The 12,534-nt window shown below is 32.3% G+C and overlaps 2 protein-coding genes across 2 annotated transcripts; one reads left to right on the top strand and one right to left on the bottom strand.

Annotated features, from left to right (window-relative positions):
• Positions 1-1,331: 1,331 nt before the first annotated feature.
• Positions 1,332-3,483, top strand: LOC107629649 (Transducin/WD40 repeat-like superfamily protein). Its single transcript, XM_088509427.1, has one exon. The coding sequence runs from the start codon at positions 1,570-1,572 to the stop codon at positions 3,142-3,144; it is 1,575 nt and encodes a 524-aa protein (XP_088365553.1). The 5' UTR covers positions 1,332-1,569; the 3' UTR covers positions 3,145-3,483.
• A 1,851-nt stretch (positions 3,484-5,334) lies between these two features.
• On the bottom strand, positions 5,335-9,764 carry UBP24 (ubiquitin-specific protease 24). Its single transcript, XM_016332488.3, has 7 exons — positions 9,286-9,764; positions 7,760-8,413; positions 7,362-7,549; positions 6,653-6,900; positions 6,283-6,428; positions 5,922-6,098; positions 5,335-5,840 (listed from the first exon to the last, which is right to left on the bottom strand). Exons 1-7 carry the CDS (start codon positions 9,298-9,300, stop codon positions 5,652-5,654), a joined length of 1,617 nt encoding a protein of 538 aa, XP_016187974.1. The 5' UTR covers positions 9,301-9,764; the 3' UTR covers positions 5,335-5,651.
• Between the last annotated feature and the right edge of the window lie 2,770 nt (positions 9,765-12,534).

The following is a 12,534-nucleotide window of genomic DNA, read 5'->3' on the forward strand; positions in this document are numbered from 1 at the left end:
AAACCTAGCTCCACATTAAAAAAAACCTAACTCTAATTTCCTGACAAAAAAACCTAATCCTAATTCAATTTCTCACGGTGAAAATAAAAAAAACAACCGCACACCCCACCTTTTCCTTCTACTCCCATTCCGTTTCACGTTGTCGTCTTCCTCTTCTGCTTCACTCGTGTCGTTGCGCTTCCTTGGCAAACGGTGTCGACCCTGCTACGCGACATTGATGATCCTCTTTGCTGTGATACACAATCTACATGCAACTTCTTCTGCGCGCGCGGTTGGTTCCTCTATGTTGAGCTTCACCTGCAAGTCCCCATCCACCCTAAGTTTCCAACGTAGGTGCTTTTTCACGTTGTCATTCTCCCTGCAGACGAACATCATCACTGCGACTCGCAACGCTGTGTGTGGTGTGTTTTGTGGTGCGATCAGATTCTCCAAAGAACTTCTTTATCGTCTATTACAAACGGATATCCTGATAAGGTAAATGTGAGATATTTTTTTTGTTAAAATTTGGATGTTTTTTTTATTAAACTAATTTGACGGCGCTATTTCTAATTATTTAAAATTCTACTTTTAAAATAATCAAAATTTTATTTTTAATAATTTTAAAAAATATTAAAAAACCATTAAAATTTATTATTTTTGAGTATTACTTATCCATTAACTTAATTTTTTTAGTCTATAAATTTAGTAATCCAATAATATATTTTTAAATATTAATAACTAATTAGTAGACAAAAACAATAAATTCTAATAGTTACTAATATTATTCAATAAAAAATGTTCAAATTTACTGGTACTTTACCTAGGGGGATCGTATATTAAATATGTTTCAATAACCTAAATACTGGCGTTATAAAAAACCAGAGCCGATCTTGATTGGGAAATGGCACCCCTTTTGACCTTTTCCAATTTGATCACTGGCAGAGTATAGTTGCTCAAAATAAAAATAAAACCCCCCAAAAATGCTCAACAGCTCAAACATGCAATAACACACCATAAAAGGGGCAAAAGACATTGGTCCTTCAAATCCCTCATCATCCAATCCCCCCAAATTACAAATCAAATATCCTCTATTTACTCTAAAATTAGCCGTCATATAAATTATTAAAATAATTAAATTTATTATAAATAAATAAAATTTTACAACAATAAAAAATTATAAAATATTAAATACATATTTTTATACACAATAATTAATTAATAATTACTTTTTGGTGACAATTAATAAAAAAATTTTATATACATATAACATAACTGTTTTGCAAATAATACTTTCCTATTACTAAAAACATTACGTAAATTATAAATATTAAGCATTAAGCAATAACAGCTCTTGTCATTTGTCAAGGTAGCCGTTGCACCTCTCTCTCTCTCTCTCACACACTCTCTGTTCCTCTCACTTCCATTGCATTATTTTACTCCTTTTTGGTTCTTTTTCCTCTTTCAACCACATCAACAAGTAACCCCTCCCTCCCTGTTTCTCTTTCAGCTTCTTTCTCTTTTGGCATCTCATCAAAACTCATTCTTCTTCTTCTTCTTCTTCTTCTTTTGTGAATCACACAACAGAATCCAATGAATTCCTTTCTTCCTAAACCGAAACTCTCCAATCCCCTGAATTCCCCTGTTCCAAAAACCAAGCTTTCAACTTCAATGGATTCAACTCTTTCACAAGACCCCATCTTCTCAATTCTTTCAAAAACTAATCTTTCTTCTGTTCCTATCGATTCCCATTTCTCAAAAACCAAACTTTCTAATCCCACCAACAAGCTTTCTTCCACTCCAAGCGATTCCCCTGTTTCAATAACCAAGCTTTGTTCAGCTACTCCAATGGATTCCCCTACTTCAAAAACACCACTTTCTGCTCCTCCACCATTGTCTGCAGCTTCAAGTTCAATCAGCAGCAGCAGTATCTGCAGCGATAGAAGCAGTGAGACCGACGAAAGCCCCTTCTCCTCTCACCGTTTCGAGCTTCAAGATGTAAAGTTTCAGCTACCAATTCAATCCACACCAACTCCAAGTTCCAATTCTCATAGTCATAGATCACTAGCTGTTCTTTCAGGCCATGTTGGTTCTGTTTCATGTTTAGCACTTTGTGGCGAATTCATACTAAGTGCATCACAGGGTAAAGACATCATAGTATGGCAACAACCGGATTTGCGCCTTTTCGCCAAATTCGGCCAAGGCGATGGATCGATTAAGGCCCTTGTATCCATTGGAAACAAGGTTTTCACTGCTCATCAAGATAGTAGGATCAGAGTTTGGAAGGTTTCAAGGAGTTCAGAGAATGTGTTTAGGCTCGTTGACACGCTTCCGACAACAAAGGACTATTTGGGGAAGTTCATGAAGCAAAGCAACTATGTCCAAACAAGGAGGCACCATAAGAGGCTGTGGATTGAGCATGCTGATAGCATTTCATGTTTAACTGTTCATAATGGTTTGATCTATTCAGGGTCATGGGATAAAACCCTTAAGGTTTGGAACCTTTCGGATTTGAAGTGTTTGGAGTCAATTAAGGCTCATGATGATGCAATCAATGGGTTGGTAGCATGTAGAAGAGGGATTGTGTATTCTGCTTCTGCAGATGGAAAGATCAAAGCTTGGGGAATGGAAAGAGAAAGGGAAGGAGGGAAGTTTAAGAAGAGTAACAAGAACTCACATTGTTTGAAAGGGGTTTTGGAGGGTCATAAAGATGTTTCATTGAATTCTGTGGTTGTTTCTGATGATGGGAAATGGGTCTATGGAGGTGGTTCTGATGGTTATGTTATGGGGTGGGAATGTTCTGAGAGTAGTAGCAATAGTAGTAGTAGTAGTTGGAAGCTTGTTTCTGAGACAAAGGCACATGAAATGGCTGTTTTATGCATGTGCTTAATTGGTGAGCTTTTGTGCAGTGGTTCAGCAGATAAAAGCATTGGCATTTGGAAAAGAGAAGCTTTTGGTAAGCTTTGTAAAGTTGGTGTGATTAGTGGCCATGAAGGTCCAGTGAAGTGTTTGCAAGCTTCATGTTCTAATAGAATTGGTGGAGGATTTTTGCTCTATAGTGGAAGCCTTGATAGAAGTGTGAGAGTTTGGTGGGTTCCTAAGTATAGTAACAACAATGATATTGAAGAAATAGAGAAGGATAATAACAAGTCTATTGTTTCATGTTAAGAACATTTTGAAGGCTCAGAAATGAAGCACAGGATCCCTTATTTTTTGTTAACAGTGTCTGCTGTGCTTTCATTTTTGATTTGTTGTGGTTTTGTTTTCTTTTGTTTTGGATTTGGATTTGGAGTTCATTTCATTTTTTTTTACTGAAGTTGATTGTATAATTTAAGGTGAGGTTTTTAGGGGGCTTGATCTATTGTTCACTAGGGTGACATAGAGAAAATGGTGTTATTATACAATTTTTCTTGTTCTTTTTCTGAATTTTATTTTTATATTTGTACAAAACAACTGTAACTATGCCTTCAAGGGATTCAATGAATCGGAGAATTATAAATTATGTTCTTTTTGTTGGTTGCATGATTATGTTTCCATAATTCCATTTATACCTTATTTATTATTTTATGCAACCATTTGTAGCTTAATGCTGATGGAACTTTTATTTTTTAAATAAAAAGTGCTAGGTTGGTACAATAATTAACAATAAGAAAATAACTGCATAATTGCTAAGCTTAGGTGCAATAAAAAGATTAGTGTATTTCAGATAATACAAACAACTAACCAAAAAACTATGAAGGAACAAAGAGAAAGTATGGGAGATTCTCAGGACAAAACATTTCTGTTGCATTATAAGTCAAGGAATCTTTTCCTATGTTCACAATATGTTGTTCTTTCTGACATATTATTTAGTCACTGATATGTAGATCAGAATACTCAATCAATCAGATCTCTATTATTCTGTCAGCGTAGACAAAAGACAAATGTCAACTACATGACTATTAGCATTTTAGAAAAGATTGGAGCCAAATAAGATCAGAACAAGACAATAAGGTTCCAACTCTTTCTTGCTTCTTTAAGGTTCTTCACTCATATTTCAAGCTTCAAGAGCTTCTTCAAATTTTGGTTGCTATTATCAGCAGTTTTACAAGTAACTGCTTGATCTTAGAAATCATTGTAAAATTTGTAATAATCTTTCATAAACTCAAGAATTTAACTAAACTCGTAGAACTCGAGTGAAACTCAACTCGCAAAATCATAAACTCACGAATTAAAGGGTGAAAACAAAGAAGAAATTTAAAACTAATGGTAGTTGCAAACCAGCTTCATTTGAAAAGTAAAGAAATAAATTAGTCAAACATGTTTTCTTTTTGAAATGGTCTTATATTACTATAACATGTTCGGATGTTCCTAGAAATAAAACAACTCTAGCAAGGTTGCTTCTGCAGAAGTTACGGACTTCAATCCATTGTGTCTAAAATCTAAATTCTAGAATGACTTTTTTTTTTTCTATTCTTTTCCTTCTTCCACCGTCCATTTGGTAAAAAGAAACTGAAAGCAGCCATGTATGTTGGTTTTTCCATGGACCACAGAAAGCCTTAAAATAAAGGAAGTTATTGCTTTAAATTCTATATAAAGCCACCATTCACTATACAGCAACCTTAAGCAATATTTTCTATGCTGCATTGGACCACATTAAGAAGCAGAATATTCCATAAATGTAAACTACATAAATGAGGAGCTGTGTTTTTCTCCTACCACCTTTGTTATTCTTAAGATTAAGATATATATTAAAAAGATGCTACCCTACTATTTGTACCAACCCTTTTTCTTTTTGAGAGGAGAAGAAAAAAATTCATACTTGTCTGAGAGACATGTTATAGAAATCCAGTGATCATTTGAAGCAACAAGTTAACAATAAGAAAATAAAAATATATATTAAAGGAAAAAGCGTCGAGAGTAATTGACTAATTGTGGTGTGGCCAAATTTGAAAGTAACAGTTAAGGTATTCGAAAAAAGTAACATTTTTTAAATGTTAGTTGGACTAGTCTTTGTTATACTGCACTTTTTCCAGTTAAAATATGATAAAATTTTCTTGTCAAGTGGTTGAAAAGAAAACACATTTAAGAATGAAAATTCACAAGAATTTCAAAGTGGAAGAATACCAAACATAGAAGCAAGGAAGAAGGGTCGCTTCAGAAAGCATATCAATATAATAACATATATTATCATTATTATTGATAATTGCTAAAAATGTGGTTCATGCAACCTTGACGTGATTGAACAATTTTAATTGGCTTCCATGCTCTTAAGCATTTGAACATTAGGTTTTGGTTTCAACTAATACATTGACAGATATCAAGGGTCTCATAGTGAAGCATTCAATGTTAATATAACGTTTTATTCAACACAAAAGCAAAATGAAATGAAACTGTATAAAAATAAGCAGAATTTCTTACAAGACTACAATATATAGTATTTATAAATACATGTGCCCATGTCCTAAACTAGGACTACAAAACTTTCTAGTAAGAATAAGAAAAAAAAAAAGAATATTACAACAATTAATCTTCATTCATGGCAGCATAGAAGCAATCTGACCCCTGATGACACCAACCAACCAGCTCAAAAATAAAATCACTCTCAAATCTTCTCCATGCAATACATTAGTCACAAATAGAACAGCAATCATTGTTCTCATCCCATGTTCTCCTTCACAATGTGTGTACATGGTTCACAACTGCTTGTAGAAAAGGACATATGCCTGATCATGCAGCACCTTGTTTGCTCCAATGGCAATAACAGATGCATCATCAAATCTTAGCCACTGACCATTAGGGTATAGGGCATCGGCAGTGTAGTGCCCCTTTGAAGGCTCCCTTCCATGGTGAGTAATCGTGGCAACTAATTCATATCTTCGACCCTGCGCACAACCATATGTTATCTTCAAAGGCGATTAACTAATTTATGCTCAAAACAAAGGGACTGGGATAGTTAAATATACCTCAGTAGATGGCGAAACAAGCAAGTCTCGACCCAATACCAGCTCTAGAGGGAAGTGAACAGGCTTAAGTAGCTTAGTGCTTCCTTGGCTTCCATAACCGAAACGCACCAGGTGCAATATCAATATCTTGGGAAGTGTCTGAATGTGTACAGATTTTCTTGCAGTCACAACGCCAGGCTGAAAGAAATTTAAAATTGTTAGGATTTTGTTAACATGCGCCATAAATTGTGATGAAACTAAAATAGAAAGCATTATAATTTAAAAATTAAAGCATTTAATATCTTCCCAATCCAAATACCATGCCATGCTTTCTTCTTTAAAGTACTAAAGGCATAATTATTAAGACATAAAGGTTGAATACCTTTCCAGTGAGTGTAGTTCGGTAGCCTTCAACAGTTTCTGGAGCAGAAAACAGGTGAAGTGCATCCTCAATTGTGTGGACAGCATCAGGATAAATGTCAAGCTGGAGCAAGAGATATGGTTGAACAGTGGCTGAAGCTCTATTCCCTGAACAACAGACAGATAAATGACGGTTATAGCTGAATCATCTTTCAACTAGTAATGGCATTAATTAACATTCTAAAAAATTTGGAGAGGATTGTGGCAGAAGGAACAAGAGAAAGTGACAGTTCAAAATGTCAACAATGCACTATTAAGCATGATGAAAAAAAGAAAGACCAAATGAAGTTCCACATAAGCTCAATGGTCAAGACAGTTTTTTTCCCCTTTACCTTTAGCTCTCACCAAACTTCTGAGTTGTCCTCCGAAAATTCCACTCAATTCTGATGGAACAAAGCTCTGAGTCCTTGTTACAGCAGATTTATTCTTCGGCCCAACGGTTTCCCATTCATCATCTTCAGCAGAAGAAACTAGAGATGATTTGCTACCATTAAGACTTGAAGACTGTCCCTCAAGCTTCAACAATTCACCATGCATTTGATCCATTACAAAGCTCAAAAATTCCTGAGCATCTTCCTGCCTGAAGAGACGTAATCACCAAGTATATCATAAATTTGCAAGTGTATATTACAAAATCAATTATGATAGCGTAAGTAGGAATGAGGAAGTGGATGATGATTGAGAGGAGGAACAAAACTTCCAAAGATTGTATATCCATCAGTTATCTAGCTGATGCACCTTTTTAGGAAAAATAAATTAGAAAACAAGTCCCTTTAAATGTCAAGAGATTATAAACCGTAACAGTTTCTCAAAATTTTCAAGGAGAGAAACTGTACTTTTGGCATAGGGTTTACAGTTTTAAACGGTTTGATACTTTGATAGTTTGATTCTATACAAGTAGATGATTGATTGTTAGAAAAGAATTCACTTCAACGAAAGATTAAAGAAGTGATTATGAAGGATTCAATTTGGCTTTTTCTTTAGGGAGAGGGTAGTAACATAAACAAAAAGAATAAAAAGCATATTTGAATTCTCACCAACCTTGGTCTTCCTGACATGACATTTGGCAAATCCGGAGAAAACTTTTTTAGAACATCTACAAACATAGTTGGGCAGAATGGCCTTCCAGTCTCCAAAGCATCTGTATCTTTCTTCTTTAATTTGGTTGAGCTTGGCACATCAAATTGAGATAGAAATTCAGTGAATGCCGTCAATGTGGGATAGCCAACCTACAAGTTAGAATAGTAGTAAGCATGCAATTATATTAGCTCAACAATATTTTTATCTTAGTTCAAGGATAATCTTAGTGCAATGGCATAACATCAGTAAATGAATTTATACACCAAACAGCATCTTTTTTATTCTAATGCCACGCAGCTTTAGTTATGCTATTATCACTACAATGGAAGTATGAGGTAGCGAAAAACAAGCAAACAAACCTTCTGAATGTTGCGAGTTCTTAAGTCTTGCAGAAGTTGAACAAAAGGAGAACAGGACAAGAGAGCCTGCACAGTTGCATTGAGAAAGCATAGATTTCCAGAATTTATTAGGCCCCGAGGCAGTAAATCTTTAACTCGTGACACAATATGCCCGTTAGGTGTCTTTTTGGAATCTTGATTAAATAATTTTGATACAGAATCATTATGGCCACCATCATTTTTCCACACATTATTCAGGCTTCCAGCCTCAGAAGCATCCAGGCTCAAATTTGCAATCTTGTTCGTGGGTCCATCCTCATCAAGCAATGGCACAGAAGACACACTATCCGCCTTAACTATGTTTGCACTGCCGAGTATCGAACAGACAATAGGGTAATTGGTACTGCTGCCATTCTCCTTGATAGAACCTGATGATCCAGGTAAACTAATACCGACAATTGTCACTCCATTGCACTTATGAGAATGGGAGACATTAGAACTGGTTGGTGCTTTTGATGAATTTCTGGGGTCACTTGATTTGGCACTAACAGCATTCAGAGAACCAAATTGCAGCGGGCTCTTCTCTACAGGCTTTTCATCTTTAACCGGAGTAGAAGACTGCTTCTGCAACAATGATCTGGTTTCATCTTCTGTAAAAGACCCAAATAGAAATACCTGCAAAGTAAAGAAAGCACAATTCAAGAAACAAAATTAACAACTTAAACTTAGGCCACTTTGAACAAAGTAAAACGAAAAGCAGAAGACTCCCAACAACCGACAATGCAGCAAGATAAGAACAAAAGGAACTTAAAACATGAAATTGTTCCTAATCCTAGTATTCTCTAACTGAACAAGATTTCTAATACTGATACATCAATGATTATCTATTTATTTATATATTCATCACAATCATTGAATAGCAATAGTACCCAATTTATTTAAGAAGAATGCTAGAAGGTCATTAAAATTTATTTTTTTGGCCATCACTTAATCATAAACTCAATTCCTTTAGTCTAGTAATCCAACAACATTCTTTATAATAGCCCTTTAACATTCCACTTTATTTAAAAATGAATAAAAATCAAACCCCCTCCAACAATTGTTCGAAAAAACAATCCTTTTGGCATAGTTGAATTAATTTATAACACCATACAAAATAATTGCCAATCCTTGTTAACACACAAGACTTGCTCATCTATTTGTTTATGTTTAAAAGAAAACGTGGGTATCTCAATGTCGCAATTGTAACGTCAAATAAGATTAAAAGGAATAAAAGTAACAAATAAACATATAAATGCAAGGTGCCGGTGGCGAAGTAAATGGCAGAAATTGAAACAAATAGGAAATTAAAAAAGAAGATGAAGGAAAAAACATGAACGTAAAAGAAAAGAAGACGTAAAAGTAGAGAAATTTCATTAATAAAAACTGGAAAAAAGCAAATTACAAGTGTTTGAGTTCAGTTCTTGGAAAAAAAATTTGAGTAAAACACCAGCACAAACAACGACCCACAAAACCCTGAACTTTAGGATTAAAAGAAGAAAACAAACCTTAGAATCACTCATGTTGATCACGCGACGGAAGTTGCAGACCTAAAAAGCTGAAGGTGGATGGAAAATTAGAAGTATAAGAAAAGAGGGAGGGGAGCGTAGGTATGAAGAAAGTGTGATGAAGATCAAAAAGTAGGGTTTTTGTAGACCCTGAAGGAGCAGTGGCGGTGACTGAAGACATTAACAAGGGAAAGAAAAAACAGAAAGAGAAGAGAGAGAGCATTTAATAACGGAACCCTCCTCCCCAAATCAGCTTTTGTAGTTCCACGACGGTGCATCGACAAGCATAAGATAAGGGAGATAGAAAGATCTGATCTTATTTATCTTTTGAATTTGATTTTGATTCTGATTCAGATGAGATGGATTTTTTAGTTTTTAGGGTTAGGGTTGTGAATTGCGATTGTGAAAAGAATAAGCACTGCCTCTGCCTCTCTTGAACTTGTGCTTGCGATGGTGAGCAACTTGGCTCAAATCAAATTAAAAAATGTATATATTTTAAAATTTTGGGCCTTATTTTTCTTTCGATTTCTTTCTTTTAAATCTAATTTGGATTTTATAAATTAGAGATAATATCTATACTTGGCTTTAGTTTTGATTTGTGAAGATTGTTTGGGGAATTTAACCCAATAAACTAATGCATGTTTGAATGTCTTTTAGGAAAAACAAATTAAAGAAAGATCTGTTCAAAATTTTAATGTGTTGACAAATTTTGTTAGGTAAAAATAAAATAATTAAAAATAATGAAAATATATCTTTTTCAAAAGTTATAATTTAATCTTTTAAAAAATTATTTTTATTTAAGAAAAATATAACATAATAAATGAAATGGTATTTTTATTGTATCTAAAAATAATTTATGAGATATTTAAATATCAAACTATTTTTATTGTTTAAAAAATTATTTAAAAAATCACTTAAAAATATCTTTTTTTAAAGATCAATTATATTATTATTATTTTTGTTCTTCTTATTATTAAAATTTAATTTTAATAAGTTTATAAATAATAAATAAAATAATGTGAATTAAAAAAAATTGAATGAGAGTGGGAGAGAGACTGAGAGAGAGAGTTGGCGGCTTTATTTGGGAAAGTGGGATAATAATGGAAACAAATAAATGTGTTTGTTTTTTAAATTGAAGATAAGGATAAAATTTAATTTAAATACTAAAAACTGTTATTTAAACTACCTTAATTATCGTTATAATAATGAAAGATGAAAGATGAAAGATTATAACAAAAGATATAATAAATTTTAAATTTTATCTTATATAATAGAGATATAAGGATAAAATTGAAAATTGAATTTAAAGACTAAAAAACTGTTACTTAAACTACCTTAATTATTAGACACAAAAAAAAACCTACCTTAATTATCGTTATAATAATGAAAGATTATAACAAAAGATAATGACAAATATAATAAATTTTATCTTATTTTTATCTTATATTATAGAGATATAAGGTTTACTATCAAATTTCAAAAGAGATGGTTTCCAATTCCATTAGTATCGTGTCTGTAAAGCTTTTTCTTGGCAAGACCAATGTTAATTGTTAAGTGAATAGTCGCAATATTTTGAAGCTTGTGTGCTCCACATAAAGAATATGTTGTTAAAAATGTAAATATCAATATTCGATGCCCTTTTTAATCATATAAAATAAGGAGGCCACTCAGATAAAGACGCGTAAAACGTCTTTTTTTAAAGATGTTTTTATGTTGTGTTTTAATTGGTTTCTGTATAATTTATTCGGTGTTCCTCATCACATATTATTAAATTCCTCAAAAGATTTTCTTTCCAAAAACAATAAAAAATATTTAATTTAGACTAAAACAAAAAAGGTAATAGATTAACTATTAGATTTTTTTTAAAAGATTATTTACATAAAAAAATATATCACATTCATTATATACGGTAATTCTATAAATAATTATATACGGTAAACACCATGAAAATTATTTTAATCATATATAATTATTTTAAACCATGAAAACACCGTTTATTTTTAATTATATATGATTAAAAATAATTAAATAAATATATTCGATAAAAAATTAATATTATTAAAAAATAAAAATAAAATTTATTTAATTAAATAAATATATTCAATTCGATCCAATCTGATCATCTTATAATACTTATTGGTTTCTGAAATTATGTTCATATTTCAATTCATAGTTGTAAAAACCGAACTGGATCGGCTGGTTCGACCGAAAAACTAGTGAACCGTACTAGAATCGGAACCAGACTAGGTTTATTCCTTGGACCGTTTAAGGAATAAAATCAGTGTGAACCGATAAAAACCGGTGCAAACCGGTCTAACCAAACTGGTCTGCTTGAAAAATTTTTTAAAATGTCTCCATTAAGTCTCGAACAAATAACCTTGGAGCAAAAGCAACCTCTACTTGCCACTTAACCATTGCACTTCTAAGTATTGTATTTGACAAATACTAATTATATAGTATACATAAATATCTAATTTAATTTAATTTTTGTTTTTTCTATTTTTAAAATTAATTATATCTTAATTATATACCATTATTAATATAAATATAAATTTCACTAAAAATTTATTAATTTACTTGATCTATTTTATTGCTAGTATTGTGATTAAAGTTATTTGTTTTGGTGTTAGTGTTAAAATCTACTGATATTATAGTTAGATGATAGGCTTTGTGAATTAATTATTTTTTTATTGTGTCAAAATAAGATACTATTGTAGTATTAAAATTTTATAGTTTTTTTATATTAGTTATTTTTAGAAGTTGAGACTTGATTCTTCATAAAATGTTAGTGAAGATATGTATTTCAAATTTTAATTTTAAGTTTTTAACTATTTTATATTTTATATTTACGTGAGATCAGTTTTATCGGTTCAACTAGTGATTTATCGGTTGAACCAATAAACCAGTGAACCAGTAGCTTGACCGGTTCGATCACTGGTTCGGTTCTAACAACTATGTTTCAATCTAATTTCAAAAATTTCGATTTACTTAATTTAGTCTCCCAACTTAATAGTTATGACTCACATTGGTTCCTAATCTTATTTTTGTCACTGTCTCACAAAATTGTTAACGACATGCTGAGATGGACTAACGACTGCTACATTATACATTCTAGCGACTATTTGATGTGACAATTGAAATTTTTTTTACCTTATTTTTTTTTCAACAAAACACTTAAAACCCTAATATGAGTCACGGATACCTAAGTTAAAAAATCAAACTAAGTAAATTGAAACTTTAAAATCAGAT

This window comes from Arachis ipaensis, chromosome B3 (assembly GCF_059453495.1).
Source record: "Arachis ipaensis isolate K30076 ecotype BB chromosome B3, ASM5945349v1, whole genome shotgun sequence".
In the NCBI taxonomy this organism is placed as follows: domain Eukaryota; kingdom Viridiplantae; phylum Streptophyta; class Magnoliopsida; order Fabales; family Fabaceae; genus Arachis; species Arachis ipaensis.

What these genes read in the sequence shown, in the direction of transcription:
- LOC107629649 (XM_088509427.1), top strand. Translation starts at nt 1,570, where the DNA reads ATGAATTCCTTTCTTCCTAAACCGAAACTCTCCAATCCCCTGAATTCC.
- UBP24 (XM_016332488.3), bottom strand. An exon ending in AAGTTTGGTGAGAGCTAAAG is followed by an intron (nt 6,429 to 6,652) that starts GTAAAGGGGAAA and finishes TCTGTTGTTCAG; the next exon opens with GGAATAGAGCTTCAGCCACT. An exon ending in GAACTACACTCACTGGAAAG is followed by an intron (nt 6,099 to 6,282) that starts GTATTCAACCTT and finishes AATTTCTTTCAG; the next exon opens with CCTGGCGTTGTGACTGCAAG.